This window comes from Podarcis tiliguerta (genome assembly GCF_965153285.1).
Source record: "Podarcis tiliguerta genome assembly, chromosome: 5".
Lineage (NCBI taxonomy): Eukaryota > Metazoa > Chordata > Lepidosauria > Squamata > Lacertidae > Podarcis > Podarcis tiliguerta.
In genome coordinates, this window is record NC_139538.1 from 89,762,466 (window position 1) to 89,782,136 (window position 19,671).

Genomic DNA, 19,671 nt, shown 5'->3' on the forward strand with positions numbered 1-19,671 from the left:
TCTAATACTTGAAATGAGTAAACAGAACATACAAATGAACCACAAGTGAGAGACTTCTCCATACAGTGACCATAAACACATCATTTAACTGCTTGAAAGACAAGATATTAGTCTGGCAGTAGCGACCTGCACCTTCAGACAATTTCTGGCATCCTTAGTGTTTACAGTGCTTTCACTTATTCAAATTGCATTACATGGCATTATCTCAGTAACCCTTACAAGCATGTAAAGCAGGTGAGTAATCACTATAGGACAGATACAGAGGCTTGAAAATAGAGTGGCTGGACTAAGGTCACCTAGCCACTGTGTGACACTAAAGAAGATTTGACCCAGAGGTTTCTGTGGAATATAGTGTTTCAAAGCATCTTCCGATCATCTCTGCTCATTCTTGTTTCTTCACTGCTGGATCTGCTGAAGGCCACAGTTGCAGTTACGTTTTTGTTTTTTTTAATAACCTCTGTTAATACCATTTCTAAAATAAATATACCCATTTCCTTGGGTGAAAAGCAAGTTAACAAGCTTCTTCAAATGCAATGCAAGCAGAAAAAAAGAGAGTTGAAAGCTGAACAATGCAGCCTCAGTGCATTTATAGCATTGTGGTTTGTGGCTGAAGTGCAATGGTGTCTTATTTTAAAAATGGTACTATCACTAGACAGCATCTTAAAAAGCAGAGACATCACCTTGCCAACAAAGGCCCTACAATTAAAGCTATGGTTTTCCCAGTAGTGATGTATGGAAGTGAGAGCTGGACCATAAAGAAGGCTGATCGCCAAAGAATGGATGCTTTTGAATTATGGTGCTGGAGGAGACTCTTGAGAGTCCCATGGACTGCAAGATGATCAAACCTATCCATTCTGAAGGAAATCAGCCCTGAGTGCTCACTGGAAGGACAGATCCTGAAGCTGAGGCTCCAATACTTTGGCCACCTCATGAGAAGAGAAGACTCCCTGGAAAAGACCCTGATGCTGGGAAAGATGGAGGGCACAAGGAGAAGGGGACGACAGAGAACGAGATGGTTATATAGTGTTCTCAAAGCTACCAGCATGAGTTTGACTAAACTGCGGGAGGCAATGGAAGACAGGAGGGCCTGGCGTGCTCTGGTCCATGGGGTCACAAAGAGTCAGACACAACTAAACGACTAAACAACAACAACAACAACTATCACATTGTATTACAGTACTCTGCAGGAGTGCCAGCTTGGCTCTGCAATCATGGTGCATGACCCTGGCACAGAAATCTGTGGGTACCTGGCCCCTTCATGGGGAATTTTGTGGGTGCTTCGGCACCCAGGTCCCCAGGGAGCTAGAACCTATGGTGCAGTAGAACCTCGGTTCCCGAACACCTCTGTTGTCGTACGTTTCGGTTCTCGAACGCCGAAAAGCCAGAAGTAAATGCTTCCGTTTTTCGAAACCCAAACATGTGACACGGCTTCCTCTGAGTGCAAGAAGCTCTTGCAACCAATGAGAAGCCGCGCCTCGGTTTTCAAACGTTTTGGAACCTGGACGGGCTTCCGGAACGAATTTCGTTCCGAGAACCAAGGTAGGACTGTACTCTGTTTTTAGCTAAATGATTAAATAGCCATACCATTTTTGAAGACTTTTCCAATTCCTTTGATTCCCTGGTACCGACTCCCCCTGTCTCCTTCCATATAGGGAAACACGCGAGCCTGATGCGTCCAGTAATAGTCTTTGGAGCCAAAGAAAAACACAGGAAACTCTCCAATCTCATGCTTCATTTTCTGGATATTTGGAGGGACGTTTTTTGGATGGCAGACTTCTGCAGGCCACCACCTAGCCCAAAAGAAGAAGGGAGAATTTGAGAACCTTGTTCTCTCTGAAGAAAACCAATAAAAGGTTGCTGAATCTCAGCCCCGTCATGAATGGGCTCGTACAGGAATTCCCCCTGCTCAAGGAAAGGTTGGGATACAAGCATGCATTAATAAAAAATAAAGGCCACTTCAAATAGTCATTCTATTTTTAGAAGTCCAAACCTGTAGTTTCCCAGTTTGACCCAAATAATATCCTGAAAATGGATTTTCTTTCCTGCTTTGCAGTCGTTGCAGTACCAGCTTCCATCCGGCATTTCAATGTTTAAACAATCTGGGTGAAATGCTGCAGGGCAAGATTCACAACATAAAAGGCTTCCCCCTGCAAGAAAAGAAATCCACATTTAAATAGCAATGTGCTTGCTGAATGGTCGGCAGCACAAGTCACCTAACGGGGGGAGAAAGGGAGCCTGGGAAAACACGCAGTGATCTGCCTGAACGCCTGGCCTCCCAGATGCCTCCGAACGGTGAACGTGATTCTTCAGGCGTAATGCAACTTTGTTTGGAACAGGTTGCACTTCTAATCCGGGGGGTGGTGGGGGGGTGGAGCACCTTTTCTAGCCTGGGGGGGGCACATCTCTTCATGGGGAACCTTCCAAGGGCCACATGGCAGTGGCAGGCAGGCAAGAGCTACCAATAAAACTGGCTAGTCACAGCAATGGTTCTATTTCTTACGAATGCATTTTTGTCTGTGGAAAGAGGCAGGTGCCACAAACCTTTGTGTATTTGTCACCAATACATGTTTTTAATGTTTGATCGCTTTATTATTATTATTATTACTCTGTTGGGAGCCACCCAGAGTGGCTGGGGAAACTCAGCCAGATGGGTGGGGTATTATTATAAATAATAATAATAATACAGTGGTGCCTCGCAAGACGAAATTAATTCGTTCTGCGTGTCTCTTTGTCTAGCGGTTTTTTCGTCTTGCGAAGCAACCCTATTAGCGGCTTAGCGCTATTAGCGGCTATTAAAGGCTTAGCGGATTAGCTGCTAAAAGGCTATTAGCGGTTTAGCGGCTTAGAAAAAGGGGGTGGGGAGTGAAAAAAAATCTCAAGACTCGCAAGACATTTTCGTCTTGCGAAGCAAGCCCATAGGGAAATTCGTCCTGCGAAGCGCATCGAAAAACGGAAAACCCTTTCGTCTAGCGGGTTTTCCGTCTTGCGAGGCATTCGTCTTGCGGGGCACCACTGTAATTACAATCCTCAAACCTTGTTGCTTGCATTTTTAACCATGCGTTTACTATGGTCAACCAACCAATGACAGAACGCAAAGGGTTTTTGTACAAATTCACAACCTCGGTGAAAGAAATTACGTAAAAATGATGAGCTAAAACTAACGATTATAAGACACCTGAGAGAGACTTATATCTCAATGTAGCTTAGATGTGGTTCTAAGACAGTCACCCATACAGGCATAAACCAGGCCATATACCCCAGTGCACATGACAATGGCAGGTGTTTTCTTAACTGTCCAGTACTGAGGAGGGACTCTATAGAATCTATGGCAAAGACTGAGGAGAAAACCATCTTCAAAGAGGATATATTATGCCCTCTCTAACCTCAATAAAACTGTAATAAAAGGGCATGTGTCTGCGTGCCTTACTGCAAGTGCTCCACACACTGATACATTTAGACATAGAATTGTAGAGTTGGAAGAGACCCCAAGTTTCACCTTGTGCAGCCACGTCCAGCTCCCAAGAGACTGCGATCTGCTGTCAGAATAAAAAAACTGGCAGTGATCTACACATTATCATTGGAGGGAGGAGGAGCGTCTGTGGGGTGGGTGGATTGCCCAGAGTTGTTGAACCCAGAGTTGTTGAGCTTCTTCGGGGGTAGGATTGCCCAGAGTTCTTCAGCTTTTATTTGTTAACTTTTGGTAAACTTTATTTAATCCCACGATCGATAAGGGTCCCGCCATCTACCAGGATGCCTGACCTAGGGCGACCAACCCCCTGCAATGCAGGAACATGCAAATTCCTGGGTTTAATAATAATAATAATAATAATAATAATAATAAATTATTTATACCCCGCCCATCTGGCTGAGATTCCGCAGCCACTCTGGGAGGCTCCCAACCGAATATTAAAAACAATACAACGTTAAATATTAAAAACTTCCCTGAACAGGGCTGCCTTCAGATGTCTTTTAAAGATAGGATAGCTGCTTATTTCCTTCACATCTGAAGGGAGGGTGTTCCACAGGGTGGGGGCCACTACCGAGAAGGCCCTCTGTCTGGTTCCCTGTAACCTCACTTCTCGCAATGAGGGAACTGCCAGAAGGCCCTCGGCGCTGGATTTCAGTGTCTGGGCTGAACGATGGGGGTGCGGTCTCCCCGCACGCACCCTCACAACACACACATTTTGGAATGGCAAAGAAAGTTCTTTAAATAGAATAAGCGAACTTTAAGGAAAGAAAACTGACTGCAGTAATAGCTTCAATATAATCATCTTTTCAAAACTGTGAAATTTAAACGCCCGTTAACTTTTATAAGAAAAAAATAAAGACACTCCTTTATTTACCTTTCGAGCATACAAAGCACCAGCTTACATTGACATGCGCGTGATGGCTCTTCCCTTTAGTGGCAATAAAGTGGTTGGTGCAAACTATGCTGCTGGAAGTGATCACTGAGCACCCTGCAGCAACGCAACCGTCTCCAGCATGATAAGCCACAGGGCAGCGGATGCAACGCACCATTTTGCCTGGCAGAAACAAAAATAAAATGAAATAAAATGAAATAAACATGTGCATCACCCTTTAAGAAGACTGACTGAAAACATTGGGGAATCAATGGGAAATTTCATTGCCAATGGCCACGGTTCGCATGGGAAATCTTACGATGCAGGCCCACTGCACTCGGACAGCACTCCATCTTAATTTGCACTGATCTGCACCGAATGAGCAAAAGCAAGAACCTCCTTTGCCTTCCCTGCTCCCAAGTCTACCCCAACTACAAGATGAGCAGCCTTTTGGCTAGTAAGGCTGCTCTGGCACAGTGATTTCAATGCCCCACCCTAAGACAACCGTATCAGCAAGCAAGCACTAAGGTCTGGGCTTTAGGGTACTGTATTCCTCAACGCCAGCAAACTGATGCAAAACAGAAGGGTGGCAAAACGTTACGGGGTGCATGTCAGGGCGAATGTTGAATGAATGTTATACGTTGTTTGCATCAACTCTCGGGGCTAATCTTGCAAATTTCTCTGTTAACAGAATTAATGCAAAATGTAGGAGACTTGCCCTAAAAATTCAACAAGTTTAAGGAACTGGGCAATTTCTGCTCTAAAAGGTCTTATGTTGCATAAGGCAGTAAAGTGAAACAGGTATCTATATTGAGCATAACTATAAGAAATAAGAGTTTAAAATCCAAGTCTTATTGGTTTTAATAAAGGAGTCATTCATGTGCTGGAATTAATATGACAACTTCTGAATGTTCAAGATGAGAGAAATAACACTCCACATATGGAAGTTGAAAATTATTTTCTCTCTTCCTTCAGCCTTTTTACGACCATCTTCTCCCCCAGTTTATGCCCATCATCCTCACAGTGTCCTGTCCATCAATAAACTGTTCACAGCAATCAGTTATGGGACAAAAAAGTCCCTTCAGGACACCAGCCCCAACCTGCGTAATGAGACCATGCAAATAGTGCTCTTTAAATAATATTGCCTGGACAGCATCTTAAAAAGCAGAGACATCACCTTGCCAACAAAGGTCCGTATAGTTAAAGCTATGGTTTTCCCAGTAGTGATGTATGGAAGTGAGAGCTGGACCATAAAGAAGGCTGATCACCGAAGAATGGATGCTTTTGAATTCTGGTGCTGGAGGTGACTCTTGAGAGTCCCATGGACTGCAAGAAGATCAAACGCATCCATTCTGAAGGAAATCAGCCGTGAGTGCTCACTGGAAGGGGAGATCGTGAAGCTGAGGCTCCACTACTTTGGCCACCTCATGAGAAGAGAAGACTCCCTGGAAAAGACCCTGATGTTGGGAAAGATGGAGGGCACAAGGAGAAGGGGACGACAGAGGACGAGATGGTTGGACAGTGTTCTTGAAGCTACCAGCATGAGTTTGACCAAACTGCGGGAGGCAGTGGAAGACAGGAGTGCCTGGCATGCTCTGGTCCAGGGGGTCACGAAGAGTTTGACACGACTAAACAACAACAAATATAATGGTTCAGTTCTGACAATCCTCCCAAACCATGGTGTGCTAGTACAATGAGCAGCGACAAGCATGAGACGCCTCTGGGTTCCCCTGTGTGTAGGGGAAGATTGGGCACTCAGCTTCTGTTTTATAGCGAAGAACTCATTCCGATGAAATTCATTCGGCAAAACAGGTCTTATCCACATCCTGGCTTCATTCTTAATGGCCATGTGGAAATTCCCAATACAGCAGAACCTCTACTTATGACCGCCTCTACTTGGGCCCAATCCAAGTTGCGACCACAGCAAACCTGGAAGTAAATACTTCTGCCATTTGCACATGCGCAGAAGCAGCTGCCGCTGAATGCATCTGCGCACAACGGCGCTTCTACCAGCGACCCGGATCGACTTACGGACGAACCTCCAGAACTGATTATGTCCGTAAGTAATAATAATAATAATAATAATAATATTTTTTTATACCCCGCCCTCCCCAGCCAAGGGCTCAGGGCGGCTAACAAGCAATAATAAAAACAAGTTGAATGAATACAACTTAAAAACAAGATTAAAATACATTAAAATATTGAAACATTAAAATATTAAAATGCAGCCTCATCACAGGAAGAGAAAGGAAAAAGAAAAAAGAAAGAAGAAAGAGGGGGAGGGAATCAAATTGGCTCCAAGCCAAAGGCCAGGTGGAACAACTCAGTCTTCCAGGCCCTGCAGAAAGAAATCAGATCCTGCAGGGCCCTGGTCTCATGAGACAGAGCGTTCCACCAGGCCGGAGCCAGAGCTGAAAAGGCCCTGACTCTGGTTAAGCTAATCTAACTTCCTTAAGGCCCGGGGCCACTAGGGTGTTGAGGTTCCACTGTATATGGAATTTTATCCAAGTACTAGTTATTTCTGAGAGCTCCTGCTGCTGGCATGGAAGCTCTTCATGCTTTTCGGTGAGGGTTCACATGACAAATGGCAGTAGCATCTAGGCTGTGGATAACATGGTGTGTGAATCACCTCTGCGACAGTACTCTAAATATGTAAGGTGGGGGAAGAAACAGAAAATAAATACCTTTGGATACTTTGGGATTTGAAGGGCTAGCAACGTGACAGTTCGCACAACTGTGGAGAGGGCATCGGAAACCCCTGTTCTCAAACACCGTGAGGCGAAACTTTTTCACACAAGCTTCGTGGTAGAATTTTCCGCAGTGGGATACAATACAGCGTTTCACTACTGACTTTTTCTCTTTACACACAAAACATGTGTGAACACCTAATAAAAAGAATTAAAGACAAGTTGAATATTTTTAAACTCTAAAGACTAATACAAAAACACCTTACTTCTACTGGTAATTAATTCAAACATCAGAAACTGAAGTTTCTAAATTAAAAAGCCGCCGCCACCACACTTAATCAACATTGTGACTGATTAGACTTCACATGTACTTCTTCACTAATGCATCTCCTATGAATATTTAAGACCAAGATCCTAAATGCCTCTATCAGTGAAGCCAGAGTTTCCACCTTTTATCAGTCATTTTTTCAGCAGATGCACTATTTATACATCAGTAAGTTACCTGGGCTAGGGCTTGCCGATCGAAAGGTCGGCGGTTCGAATCCCCGCGGCGGGGTGCGCTCCCGTTGTTCGGTCCCAGCGCCTGCCAACCTAGCAGTTCGAATGCACCCCCGGGTGCAAGTAGATAAATAGGGACCGCTTACTAGCGGGAAGGTAAACGGCGTTTCCGTGTGCGGCTCTGGCTCGCCAGAGCAGCGATGTCACGCTGGCCACGTGACCCGGAAGTGTCTCCGGACAGCGCTGGCCCCCGGCCTCTTGAGTGAGATGGGCGCACAACCCTAGAGTCTGTCAAGACTGGCCCGTACGGGCAGGGGTACCTTTACCTTTTTTAAGTTACCTGGTATCTCAGGTTTTCTTACATTTCATTGCTCTGCCATGATGTGCAAGCAGGGCTCAATTTCTTACAGATAAAAACATTCCCAATATTATATATAATATGAAGTACATGCACTTTCTCACACCCCCCCCCCCCGAAAGGCAAATGTATCCAATCCCTATGAAAGCCATTATGAGAGAAGACTGGGTGGGCCGTAACTCTGATCAGGGCAAACATCTACCTTAAATTATAGCTTTCCAAAAGTACATTCAGATTCTAGAACATCTAAAATGTCTCAGGGGTTTAGGCAGGTTTTGTATCCCAAACTGAAAATGTGTTTAGCGCCGTAATAAAGAAAGGAACACAACACCTGAAAAGAATGAGAGATATGCGATATTCTAAAAATGTAAAAAGAGGCCTGCTGCTGGATTGACATGAAAAGCTGGTCTAGTCCAATGTCCTGTTCTCACAGTGGCTAACCAGATGCCAAAGGGAGGTCCGCAAGCAGGAGATGACTGCAACAATGCACTTTCCACTTGTGATTTGCAGCAACAACAGAGAGAGACATACTGCTTTTGTATACAGTGGTACCTTGGTTCTCAAATGCCTTGTTACTTGAATAATAATAATAATAATAATAATAATAATAATAATAATTTATTATTTGTACCCCGCCCATCTGGCTGGGTTTCCCCAGCCACTCTGGGCGGCTTCCATAGAAACCAAAAATACACTAAAATATCACACATTAAAAACTTCCCTGAACAGGGCTGCCTTAAGATGTCTTCTGAATGTCAGGTAGTTGTTTATTGCTTTGACATCTGATGGGCGGGCGTTCCACAGGGCGGGCACCACTACCAAGAAGGCCCTCGGCGCTGGACCTCAGTGTCCGGGCAGAACGATGGGGGTGGAGACGCTCCTTCAGGGATACTGGGCCGAGGCCGTTTAGGGCTTTAAAGGTCAACACCAGCACTTTGAATTGTGCTTGGAAACGTACTGGGAGCCAATGTAGGTCTTTCAAGACCGGTGTTATGTGGTCTCGGCGGCTGCCCCGAGTCACCAGTCTAGCTGCCGCATTCTGGATTAGTTGTAGTTTCCGAGTCACCTTCAAAGGTAGCCCCACGTAGAGCGCATTGCAGTAGTCCAAGCGGGAGATAACTAGAGCATGCACCACTCTGGCAAGACAGTCCGTGGGCAGGTAGGGTCTCAGCCTGCGTACCAGGTGGAGTTGGTAGACAGCTGCCCTGGATACAGAATTGAGCTGCACCTCCATGGACAGCTGTGAGTCCAAAATGACTCCCAGGCTGCGCACCTGGTCCTTCAGGGGCACAGTTACCCTATTCAGGACCAGGGAGTCCTCCACACCAGCCCACCCCCTGTCCCCCAAAAACAGTACTTCTATCTTGTCAGGATTCAACTTGAACAACTTGGAACCCAAACTCTGCAAACCCAGAAGTGTTCCGGTTTGCAAACTTTTTCAGAAGCCGAACGTGCTCCATTTTGAGTGTTACGCTTCCGTTTTGAGTGCCACACTTCCGTTTTGAGTTTTACACTGAGGTCTGCCCGTTTTTGCTATTTATTTTTGCAGCTCTTTTTGTGTGTGTGTGACTGTGTGGAACCCAGTTCAACTACAGATTGATTGTGTGACCACAGTACATTGTTTACTGCTTTCATTTTAAGGATCAATGTTATATAGTAAAATTCATGCTGTTTTAGGGGTTGCTTTTAGAAGTCTGGAACGGATTAATTCATTTTGCATTCATTTCTATGGGAAAATGCGCCTTGTTTTTGGAACGCTTTGGTTTTGGAACGGACTTCTAGAATGGATTCAGTTTGAGAACCAAGGGACAGGTTCACACAATCCATCACAGAAGCACCACAAGCAGAAAAAAGTAACACCGCAAGGAATGTTTACTGAGCAACTTGTTCCTGATTACCCATGCAATTCAACCAAGTCCTAAACTTGCAAGAGAAGGCAAAGCTCTAGCTCCCCTGCTAGAACCTCCAAACAAGCTCAAGGTCCATTTGTAGGAGAACGTAGGGTAGTCAAGCTTCCAAGACTCCAGACACATCCAAGTAAGGCGCTGCATGTGGCAGTTTGCCATTCTTTAAAAAAAAAAAAAGAGAGAGAAGGCAAATCTCCACTAACAAAGAAAACCAGAGGAAAGCCTTACCAATCCCAAATAAGAAAGGTTTTTTTGCAGGAGGGGGAAAAAACAACTTAGAGTGAACTTGATAACGGAAATCTTATCCTCCAGGTAAGCATGGCATTAAAAGATAACAATTTCTTCAAACGACATATGCAAATATTGCTGGCATGCATGAGCCAAGACTTGCCTGAAGAGCATTCGCTGCAAATAAAGTGTTCCGAGGCCTTTCCAGAGAACCCGGTGCATCTTGCATGAAAAGCACCAAAACACCGTCCTTCACAGAGCAGCAAGTCTCCAGGCTTTTCACAGAGCTATGAGAAGAAAAAAAGTTAAGAGTTGAAAAAGGGTACAGGATACTGATGAACTGTTTCTGTCCTTCTCAGCTACCTTTCTCAGTTTTATGACATATTTAAAACCACATTTCTATTCCACAATTTCATTCCTGTATGTATGAGCAAAGGAACAGGAAAACCCTCCTCTCTCCACTCATTAACAACCTTTTTGATCCTTCGGTGAGAGCAATTAAAATCTTGCCCAATTCTATTTATGCCTACAGTGCAGTGCATAAGAGATCACTTCAGAGTACAGTCGTACCTCGGAAGTGAAACAGAATCCATTTCGGAAGTCCGTTCGGCTTCCAAAACGTTCAGAAACCAAAGCACGGCTTCTGATTGGCTGCAGGAAGCCACGGAAGCCGCGCCGGACGTTTGGCTCCCAAAAATAGTTTGCAAACCGGAACAGTCATTTCTGGGTTTGCGACGTTCAGGAGGCAAAACATTCAGGAACTAAGATGTTTGACCTCCAAGGTACGACTGTATATAAAACTGCAACCTGTCGCCTACCCAAACAAGATGTCTCCCTTACCTGGCAAACGTATTCTTTCCTTGTTGCTCCTCCACGATCAGACTTTTTGTACGACAGAGAGGCTTCCGCAAGTCCTTCGTCTGCACTTTCATAAGGAGACTCTGATCTCTCGTCTCCTTGACTGTCTGAAATCTAAAGGAGAATTAATAAAAGGTGGGATTCAATGTCACATTCTTCCAAATACTCTTTGTGCAAGCACTGCAGCTTGCCAGGTGCAACAACCCCCTCTCCCCTCCCTGCCCCCCACGCTGTTCTAAGGCTTCCCCCAACCTCCCCAGAGCCAGTCAGGGGGCATGAGAGAGGGGAAACCCCCATTTTGCAAGTGCAAGTCCCGGCACAGGGCTTCCTCTGATGGGGTGTGTTAGGTGAATCCTGCCCAAACTTTCTTGCATTCTCCTTTAACAAACTCCTTTTTTTGTCACAGAAGACCCCTGCAAGTATGAGTGTGCGTGGCCCACTGTTATCGACTAGGCTCTGCTATAAGCAAAAGGGAAATTGTCCTAAAAAGAAAAGGCATTTATGACATTTCAGTGGAACATCTGTCAATTACTCAGTGAGTGAAATGTTTCCTATTCTGACATGGGTGCTTCCTAGTGGATAGGCTGTCTAAGAGTACCGTATTTTTCGCTCTATAAGACGCACCAGACCACAAGTTTTTGGAGGAGGAAAACAAGAAAAAAAATATTCTGAATCTCAGAAGCCAGAACAGCAAGAGGGATCTCTGCGCAGTGAAAGCAGCAATCCCTCTTGCTGTTCTGGCTTCTGGGATAGCTGTGCAGCCTGCATTCGCTCCATAAGACGCACACATATTTCCCCTTACTTTTTAGGAGGGAAAAAGTGAGTCTTATAGAGCAAAAAATACGGTACTTAGAATGGAGCAGGAAAAACCTATTCTTGGATTTATTGTTATTAGAAACTGGAAGAGAGAAAAGTTCCAAGAAGGGCCTGTCTGCTGAAGATGACAGCTCTGTGGTTCTGCAAGAAATCCCCTTGTAGATTTAGCAGTGCTTCAGAGTCTCTGCCAACAGCACAGAACAATATCCAGTGAACTATCAGTGGACCACGATAGGATCTGGTTCTGAACCCAGGTAACGAGGAAATGAGAAGTGAGAGGGGAAGCCAAAGAAGCGTTAAGAGTCAGTTGATCGAGAGAAATAAATGCTAAGACATAAATCCAGACAGTTGAATTTGAGATCATGAAATTTAGCTAAATGTGTTTAAAACTTACAACCTGGCTGCATATACAATGTGATTCCAACATGCAAGTGTAGAAACTGATAAGAGAGTTCAGAATACAGCTTTCAGAGCTTACGAAGAGCTTTCTCTCAGAGTGAGGACAGCACAGTAACTAAAGTGGCACTCTTTCCCCAGAAGAAAAATTGAATGTGCATTGCCTCAATATAGGACACTCTCCTTCACTGAGAGTGATATCCTTAACATGCATACTTACAAACTTTGCAGAATTCAGATTTTCTTCGTGGTTATTTGACAAGTACAAAATCTACATAACCCTAAAAATTCTAGGAATTCTCTTGCACAATATTATTGTGAACTACCAAAACTATTTGCTAAATCTGCTGCATATTAGCTAACACACTAAAAAGTACTTTCCCCAGTTCATTGTACGTGGCAGATAATGTATTTGTGTTCGGTTTTAACTGCTGTTCCTCTCTTCCTTATTGTTTTTATGAAAATGCAATTTTAAATGTTATAAGCTGTCCTAAATGGTCTTTTCCATCAAGAGGGTAGGATATAAATGCTTAAATTAACATACATAAACACAAGCAGACAACAATATCAAGAACTGGGTTAATAGCTAGTCTCAGCCAAGAAGGTTGAGGGTTTTAATTCCTCCAAGCCAGCTCCAAAATTTTGTCCCACCAAAATGCTTACATTGTTCCAGTTTCCTATATTAGTTTGTATGCTTTGTCATCATTATTTTAAATTGCACTGCCTGGAGATATAAAGGTCTAGAATATAAATTACAAAATAAAATAAAATAAACAAGTTAACTTTATTTACACAATTTATATACCACTTTTCCAGTAAGTTTCCACATATAATGCAATGTATTTTAGGCTTTTCGTGCTTTTATCCCTCTGCAGAGTTGGGGGAGCCTTGTGAAATGGGGCCCACCTCCCAAAGACTGATAAATTCCTAAGGGCTCTGGAATATTTTTTGGCAGTTATGGTTGGAATAGCTGCTGAAACCCTAGTGGCCCTCAGGGATTACTTGGGTGGTTGCCATCGATTGCTCCCGAGTGCCCTCTTTTGCTGAGCAGAATCCACGCAACATCTTGGTACACACCGGAACTGAGGGCAATGAAGCAAGCAGGAATACAGCGGGGTCACAAGTGGGAACAGGCTCACGACAGTCTGGCTGAAGTGAAAGACTATTATCAGTCCACTCTGAGTTAGTGATGGGAGTGTAGAAACCATTCTCTCCCCCCCGCCCATTGCACCCTTTCAGTGTTGTCCAGAGGAGTTTTCCAATGTGGTGTAGGACCTTTTGAAATACGGCCCAGGGAAGAGATTGCCGAACCAACAGTAGAAAGCTGTGCTGTGTTTGCAAGATGCTCCGAGGATAGTCGCCTGTATCCGTCAAGACTTGGGCTCCACAATTTTATTTTTTAATAATTAATTTTTATTCAATTTCCAATATACATTCAATCTATGCTTAACATCCACTTCTAACATATACATCTTTTAGACTTCCCTCAGCCTATCTGACAATTTTCCATATTATCACTCTTACTCACATTTCTTAAATTTATATTGCGCTTTAACAATCTTAATCTTATCATATCTTTTAAGCAACATTTCTATCAATCATTTTCACAGGGCTTCTTGAAAGCCTACAAGCGTTAATTGCTCCTCACATACGTTTGACTTGGGCTCCACAATTAAAGCAGCGTCAATCGTGGAAGTGTCTGATCTGGTTTTGTGGAATGACTTTTGAGTTATCGGAGCTTGAGGATGTGGACAAGGCGCCTGGGCGAGTCTGGTCAACCACTTGTATACTTGCCATCCATTGCTTATTTTGTCTAGCAGGGAGTCGGTCGGTCCACAAGGGCTCCATCATGTCTGATGGAGGCAGCAGTCTCAGCTTCTTTAAAATAAGCCATTATTATATTACCCCTGAAGAAACCTAGCCTATAAGTCAGTGGTGAACATTCCCTTCCCGGCCAAGGTGATCAAAAGATCAGTACATCAGTAATAAAAAGGTTTGGAGTACACTAATCTCACTTTGGGATTTTTAGTTGGGTTTCAGGGCTAGTTTTGGGGCAGAAACTATGTTTGGCATGACCTTTGTTGAGAAAAAGACAAGAGGGCTGCTTCCTTATTGATTCTCCTGGACCTCTCAGTGGCTTTGGATACAACCAGCCTTCTGTATATAGCTTTCTACATTGCGTCTGGGAGACAGGAGGCACTGCTTGATGGTTCTGCTCCTTTTGGGATAGCCATTTCCAGAAGACAGTGCTGGGGGGTTATTGCTGGATCCCCTGGCAGTAGTGCTTTGATGTTCAGCAGGGTTCTGTTCTTTCACCCATGCTGTTTAGCATCTCCATTAAATACGAGGTCATCTGGAGATCTGTTCTGAGGTGTCACCAGTATGCAAATGACACTCTAATCTCTCTCTTTCATCAGATGCTGGAAATGCTGTGGTTGTCCTGAAGCAGAGCTTGGGCATGGGTTGGATGAACTGGCTAGATCAAAGGCCTGGAAACGATGCCTTATGAGGAACGGCTAAGGGAGCTGGGCATGTTTAGCCTGGAGGAGGTTAAGGGGGGATATGATAGCCATGTTCAAATATATAAAAGGATGTCACATAGAGGAGGGAGAAAGGTTGTTTTCTGCTGCTCCAGAGAAGCGGACACGGAGCAATGGATCCAAACTACAAGAAAGAAGATTCCACCTAAACATTAGGAAGAACTTCCTGACAGTAAGAGCTGTTTGACAGTGGGATTTGCTGCCAAGGAGTGTGGTGGAGTCTCCTTCTTTGGAGGTCTTTAAGCAGAGGCTTGACAACCATATGTCGGGAGTGCTCTGATTGTGTTTCCTGCTTGGCAGGGGGTTGGACTCGATGGCCCTTGTGGTCTCTTCCAACTCTATGATTCTATGATTCTAGATAAGGGTGAATAAACCAAGTTCCAATCGAGATAAAAACAATGTCTTGTTGGTTGGTGGCTCATTCATCCAACCATCCAAGTGAATGATGTCCAGTTTGTTCTAGATGGAGGTGCCGTCTAGGGGTGCTTAGTAATCCACTTTGTAAAGCACTGTTGTTGGAAGCTCAAGTAGCACCTGCAGCTTGAAGTGTCTTTTAGCAGCTTCAACTGATGCACCAACTGTAACCTTGTCTGGATCGAGTTGGCTTGACCACAATTCCCCACAATCTAGTAACCTACCACTTACCATAGCAATGTATTGTATGTAAGGCTGCCTATAAAAGTAAGTCTCTAGAAACTGTGCTTTGTCAGCTGTGATGGCTTCCAGTCCATTTCTGGGCCCAAAATGAAATATTGGCTTTCATCTTTAAATCCCTAAGTGGTTTGGGATGAGGTTACCTGAAAGACCACCTTCTCCCATATTTAGCTACACAAACCTTAAGGTCCTCTTTGGAGACCCTGCTTGGGGCGCATCTTCCTCGCCCCAAATGACTTAAGGCAGGTTAGCAGCAGGAAGAGGTTGGTTTTGGTAATGGCTATACGCTGTGGTCTAAACCACTTTTCCACCTTTGCACGAAGTGTACAAAGAAATGTATTAAGGGAAGGCATTATTTACACATGTAAACGGTATGTAGCGGATGGAACTAGGGACACGGGTGGCGCTGTGGTCTAAACCACTGAGCCTAGGGCTTGCCAATTGGAAGGTTGGCGGTTTGAATCCCCACGACGGGGTGAGCTCCCGTTGCTGGTCCCAGCTCCTGACCACCTAGCAGTTTGAAAGCATGTCAAAGTGCAAGTAGATAAATAGGTACTGCTCCAGAGGGAAGGTAAACAGCGTTTCCGTGCGCTGCTCTGCTTTTGCCAGAAGCAGCTTAGTTATGCTGGCCACATGACCCGGAAAAACTGTCTGCGGACAAACACCGGCTCCCTCGGCCAGTAAAGAGAGATGAGCACCGCAACCCCAGTCGTTCGCGACTGGACTTAACTGTCAGGGGTCCCTTTACCTTTTTTAAATACCAGTTATAGTACACAGCCTTTTCAGGGAAGACTGGCACAGTCTGTGTGGCCATTCTGGCCCCGGCTGAAGATCTATCTGTTTACTCATGCCTTCCAAAAAAATGGTGTGCTCCAGGCCTCTCAGTTTTTAATTAAATAATAATAATCTTGAGGGTGCTGTGTGCAAATGTTTTTTTCTGTATTTGTTTCGCTTCGATTTTATGCTTTATGTTTTATATTTACATTATTTCTATTGCAAGTTGCACAGCATACAAAAGCTGGAGAGAGAGAGAGATGATAAATAGATACAGTAATAGTGGTGTACATAGAATAAAAAGAACGTGCACTTCATGGGCTTCCAGTTGTTTTTATGACCCAATTCAAAGTGCTAGCATTAACCTATAAAATCTGAAAATGGTCTGGAGCCAGATAACTGAAAGAGATCACTTGTCCCCAGGATGTACCTGTTCAGATGCTTAAGTCATCATCAAAGCCTTGCTCCCCTTACTCTCTGAAATTAGACATCTTTTTTGGTGATAATATTCAGACTTCTTACGTCTCAGGGAGGTTTGATGTAATCTCAACTCCCTTCCTTAAAAGTAAGTAAGAGCTTTCATTTTAAGAAGGCTTTTGTTGTTAGGCCTAGGCGTGATTTTTATATCATCTTATTGTTACACTGATGCAATCTGGATTTAAAAAATAATAATATTTAATTCCACAGTATTTAAATTATGCTATATTGCAATGCTAAGCCTTATAGTTAGCCATCTTGGATTTCTGGCACGAAGCAAAGGGCAGCACATCTATGGTTTAAATAAACTGTTTATTGTGTAAACAATCCTCTATTTACTTTCAAGTGTCATCTCCGAAAGTCTATTGGATGTACTGCAAACATCATATAAGATTTGGGCTAATGTAGGAGAACAGTGAACATGACAAACAAGCACCGTTAAATTTTTGAAACCTTTTAAACATGCCTGGACAGACAAAGCACCCAGCTCTAGTTGCACACGGCTAGTCATACTACTGGTTCCTGAAATGAAGATACACAACTTCATCCACATGAAGAGTTTGCTGCCAACTGGACGAGCACTAAGAGGATACAATGTGCTGTCCAAATGCATAGGCATGAACCGAAGCCTGCACCCAAGCTATACCCATTTCCACATCTGCTAGGGTAAAAGAAACAACAAAAAATGTCAGAACTACTATGATTTTTTGCTCTATAAGACGCACCAGACCACAAGATGCACCTAATTTTTGGAGGAGGAAAACAAGAAAAAAAATATTCTGAATCTCAGAAGCCAGAACAGCAAGAGGGATCGCTGCGCAGTGAAAGCAGCAATCCCTCTTGCTGTTCTGGCTTCCGGGATAGCTGTGCAGCCTGCATTCGCTCCATAAGACGCACACACATTTCCCCTTACTTTTTAGGAGGGAAAGTGAGTCTTATAGAGCAAAAAATACGGTAAATAAAAATTAATGTCTAGTATGAATTTAAAATACAGCACCAGGAATTTATGGTACGCATTTGGAATATCTTAAACTATAGGAATTGGGAAATTTCCAGTTTGAATCTCACCTCACTGGGTGGTTTTGGGCAGAGAAATGGCCCTATACTCAGCTTTCATATTTAAATCTCCAAAAAGCTTGTCATATAATGAAATACACCAAGAGAATTTTTATAAGCTAGGCCTTTGCATTTGCACATCCTTATCAATCTCTGGAGCCAGCCAGGCTCTAAAGCAAATGTCAGAACTGTAGCGTCAACCACATAGACCATTTTAAATATACGACAGCTGGATTTAGGATATATATAAAATAGCTTTCGTTATTGTTAGTAATTCAGTATTTCATATGCAATACAACCTACAGTGAAACGAGCATAATGGCAAAGTAATATTATAGAGATTTTAGAAATTTATAATCTCTAAAGTAGGAGCCAGAAAACATTGTAATCTGTAACTATAGGAACCTAGGAATCTCCATTATACCGAGTCAGACCATTGGGTCCATCTAGGGTTTCAAAGCAAGATTATCTCCCAGACCTACCTGGAGATACCAGTGATTGAACCCAGCATGCAAAGCAGCAGGTGATCTATACTGAGCTACGACCCTTCCTATAAAACCTATGTTTAAAACCACAGAACAACAGAGATAGTTATTCCAAACAACCTGTACTAACAAACTAGGCTCCTCACCTAACCTTACCGGCCAGCCACACTCCCGGTAAACATCAATACCCTACCCAGTAGCTTTTTGCTTATGCATTAAATGCCAAGATGCATTTAATGTCTTTCTTTGGCCAGCGCATTTGGTCATTAGAAAAAGAGTACTACAGAGGTGAAACCACAAAGTTCACTGAAATCTGAGGAACGGAGAGCAGAGGCAAAGTGGAGGCATTTAGGGAAACATAAGGGGAGGAATGAAGAATCACATCAGCCTGCCTGGGCATTTGGCGAAAGGGGCTACAATTATTACTATAGAAAGAAGGCTACAAAAATGACACTTGGGACACTCACAGAAGCTTTGTTGGTTCTTATTCATATTTATTGCTGGATGATGTATGTGCAGGAAGGAAAAGTACAGTACGTGTTAGATAACAAACAAGTTTTAGCATGTTGCAGAAACACACATAACTGTGCATGCACGCAAGACTCATTTGGCATTTCCTATTAATATAGGAAACGATGTGGTACAGACTACTTTTCTAAAGTAAGTTATCATACAAAATAATTTTCTAGCTGATCTAAAAGCAATTGGCTGATTTTACCATGAAGGTTTGCAGTCAAAACACAACTAAAATGTCATTTACAATTTGGATGCAAGATGGCAACCCTCCTACAGGATATATTGAACCATAGAACTCAAAACTCTCATTTTTCGGACACTAACGGTGCTGTATAGCCAATGGAATTATTCAGCTTTTGCCCTTGACGTTTGACGCCCTGTCCCCAGGAACCTAATCCTCATATAAGATAAGATCTACCCATATAACACAAAGACAACTGTTGAAGCCGAAGGGGTTTAATGGCTTATCTTGTCAAATTCCATGTGGCATACTTTGCTACAGACAATAATTATGTTGGCTTGAAGAGGATAGGAATATCTGAATATACCTTAAAAAAAATGAACTGCCAAATATTTTCTTTGCTTAAGATATTCAGGAAAGGAATTCTCAAAAAAACCCACACCATTCACTTTCAAGACAAAATTTAACAAGCCTTGCTGTTCACATAGAAATTGGTAGAATACACAAGATCGCTATATGCTGCTGATAAAGCAAAGCAACCCAGGAGCAAGGCAAAGAAAAATAACTGTTTAGTCTGATAACCTCAAAAAGGTCATGGGAATCAAGAGGTTCACATTGCCTATTTGAGGTGCTTGTGAAACTTAACAATAACACAGTGTATCACAACACCCAATGCAGTCGACACCTGCAAATTACCCATTTTTGAATACAGTGCCCAATACAACCCTAGGACTTAATGGTGAAGGGCAGGTGAGAAATCAAATTAACAACAGGAAGGAAGGTAGCAAGTAACTCCTGCTTTATTGGTAGGAAATCTGTATTATCTGCCTAGGTGAACTATTACCTAACAGACCTAACAAGAATGAGGAAACAGATGCAAAAGTGCTTGACTGGCACAAT

General features: G+C 43.4%; 1 protein-coding gene across 4 annotated transcripts in view; it reads right to left on the minus strand.

The window, feature by feature from the left end:
* Window positions 1-19,671, minus strand: part of NSD2 (nuclear receptor binding SET domain protein 2) — a 74,453-nt gene that overhangs the window by 12,619 nt on the left and 42,163 nt on the right. For all 4 annotated transcript variants that reach the window (XR_014511352.1, XM_083440709.1, XM_083440708.1 and 1 more), the window contains 6 exons: window positions 10,859-10,990; window positions 10,182-10,305; window positions 7,025-7,225; window positions 4,344-4,523; window positions 1,991-2,147; window positions 1,585-1,790 (listed from right to left, as the gene is read on the minus strand). Coding sequence is in view for 3 of the 4 variants with exons in the window: in XM_083440709.1 (XP_083296835.1) it covers window positions 1,585-1,790; window positions 1,991-2,147; window positions 4,344-4,523; window positions 7,025-7,225; window positions 10,182-10,305; window positions 10,859-10,990 (1,000 nt within the window). In the remaining variant the exon portion in view is untranslated. The remainder of the gene's footprint in view (window positions 1-1,584; window positions 1,791-1,990; window positions 2,148-4,343; window positions 4,524-7,024; window positions 7,226-10,181; window positions 10,306-10,858; window positions 10,991-19,671) is intronic.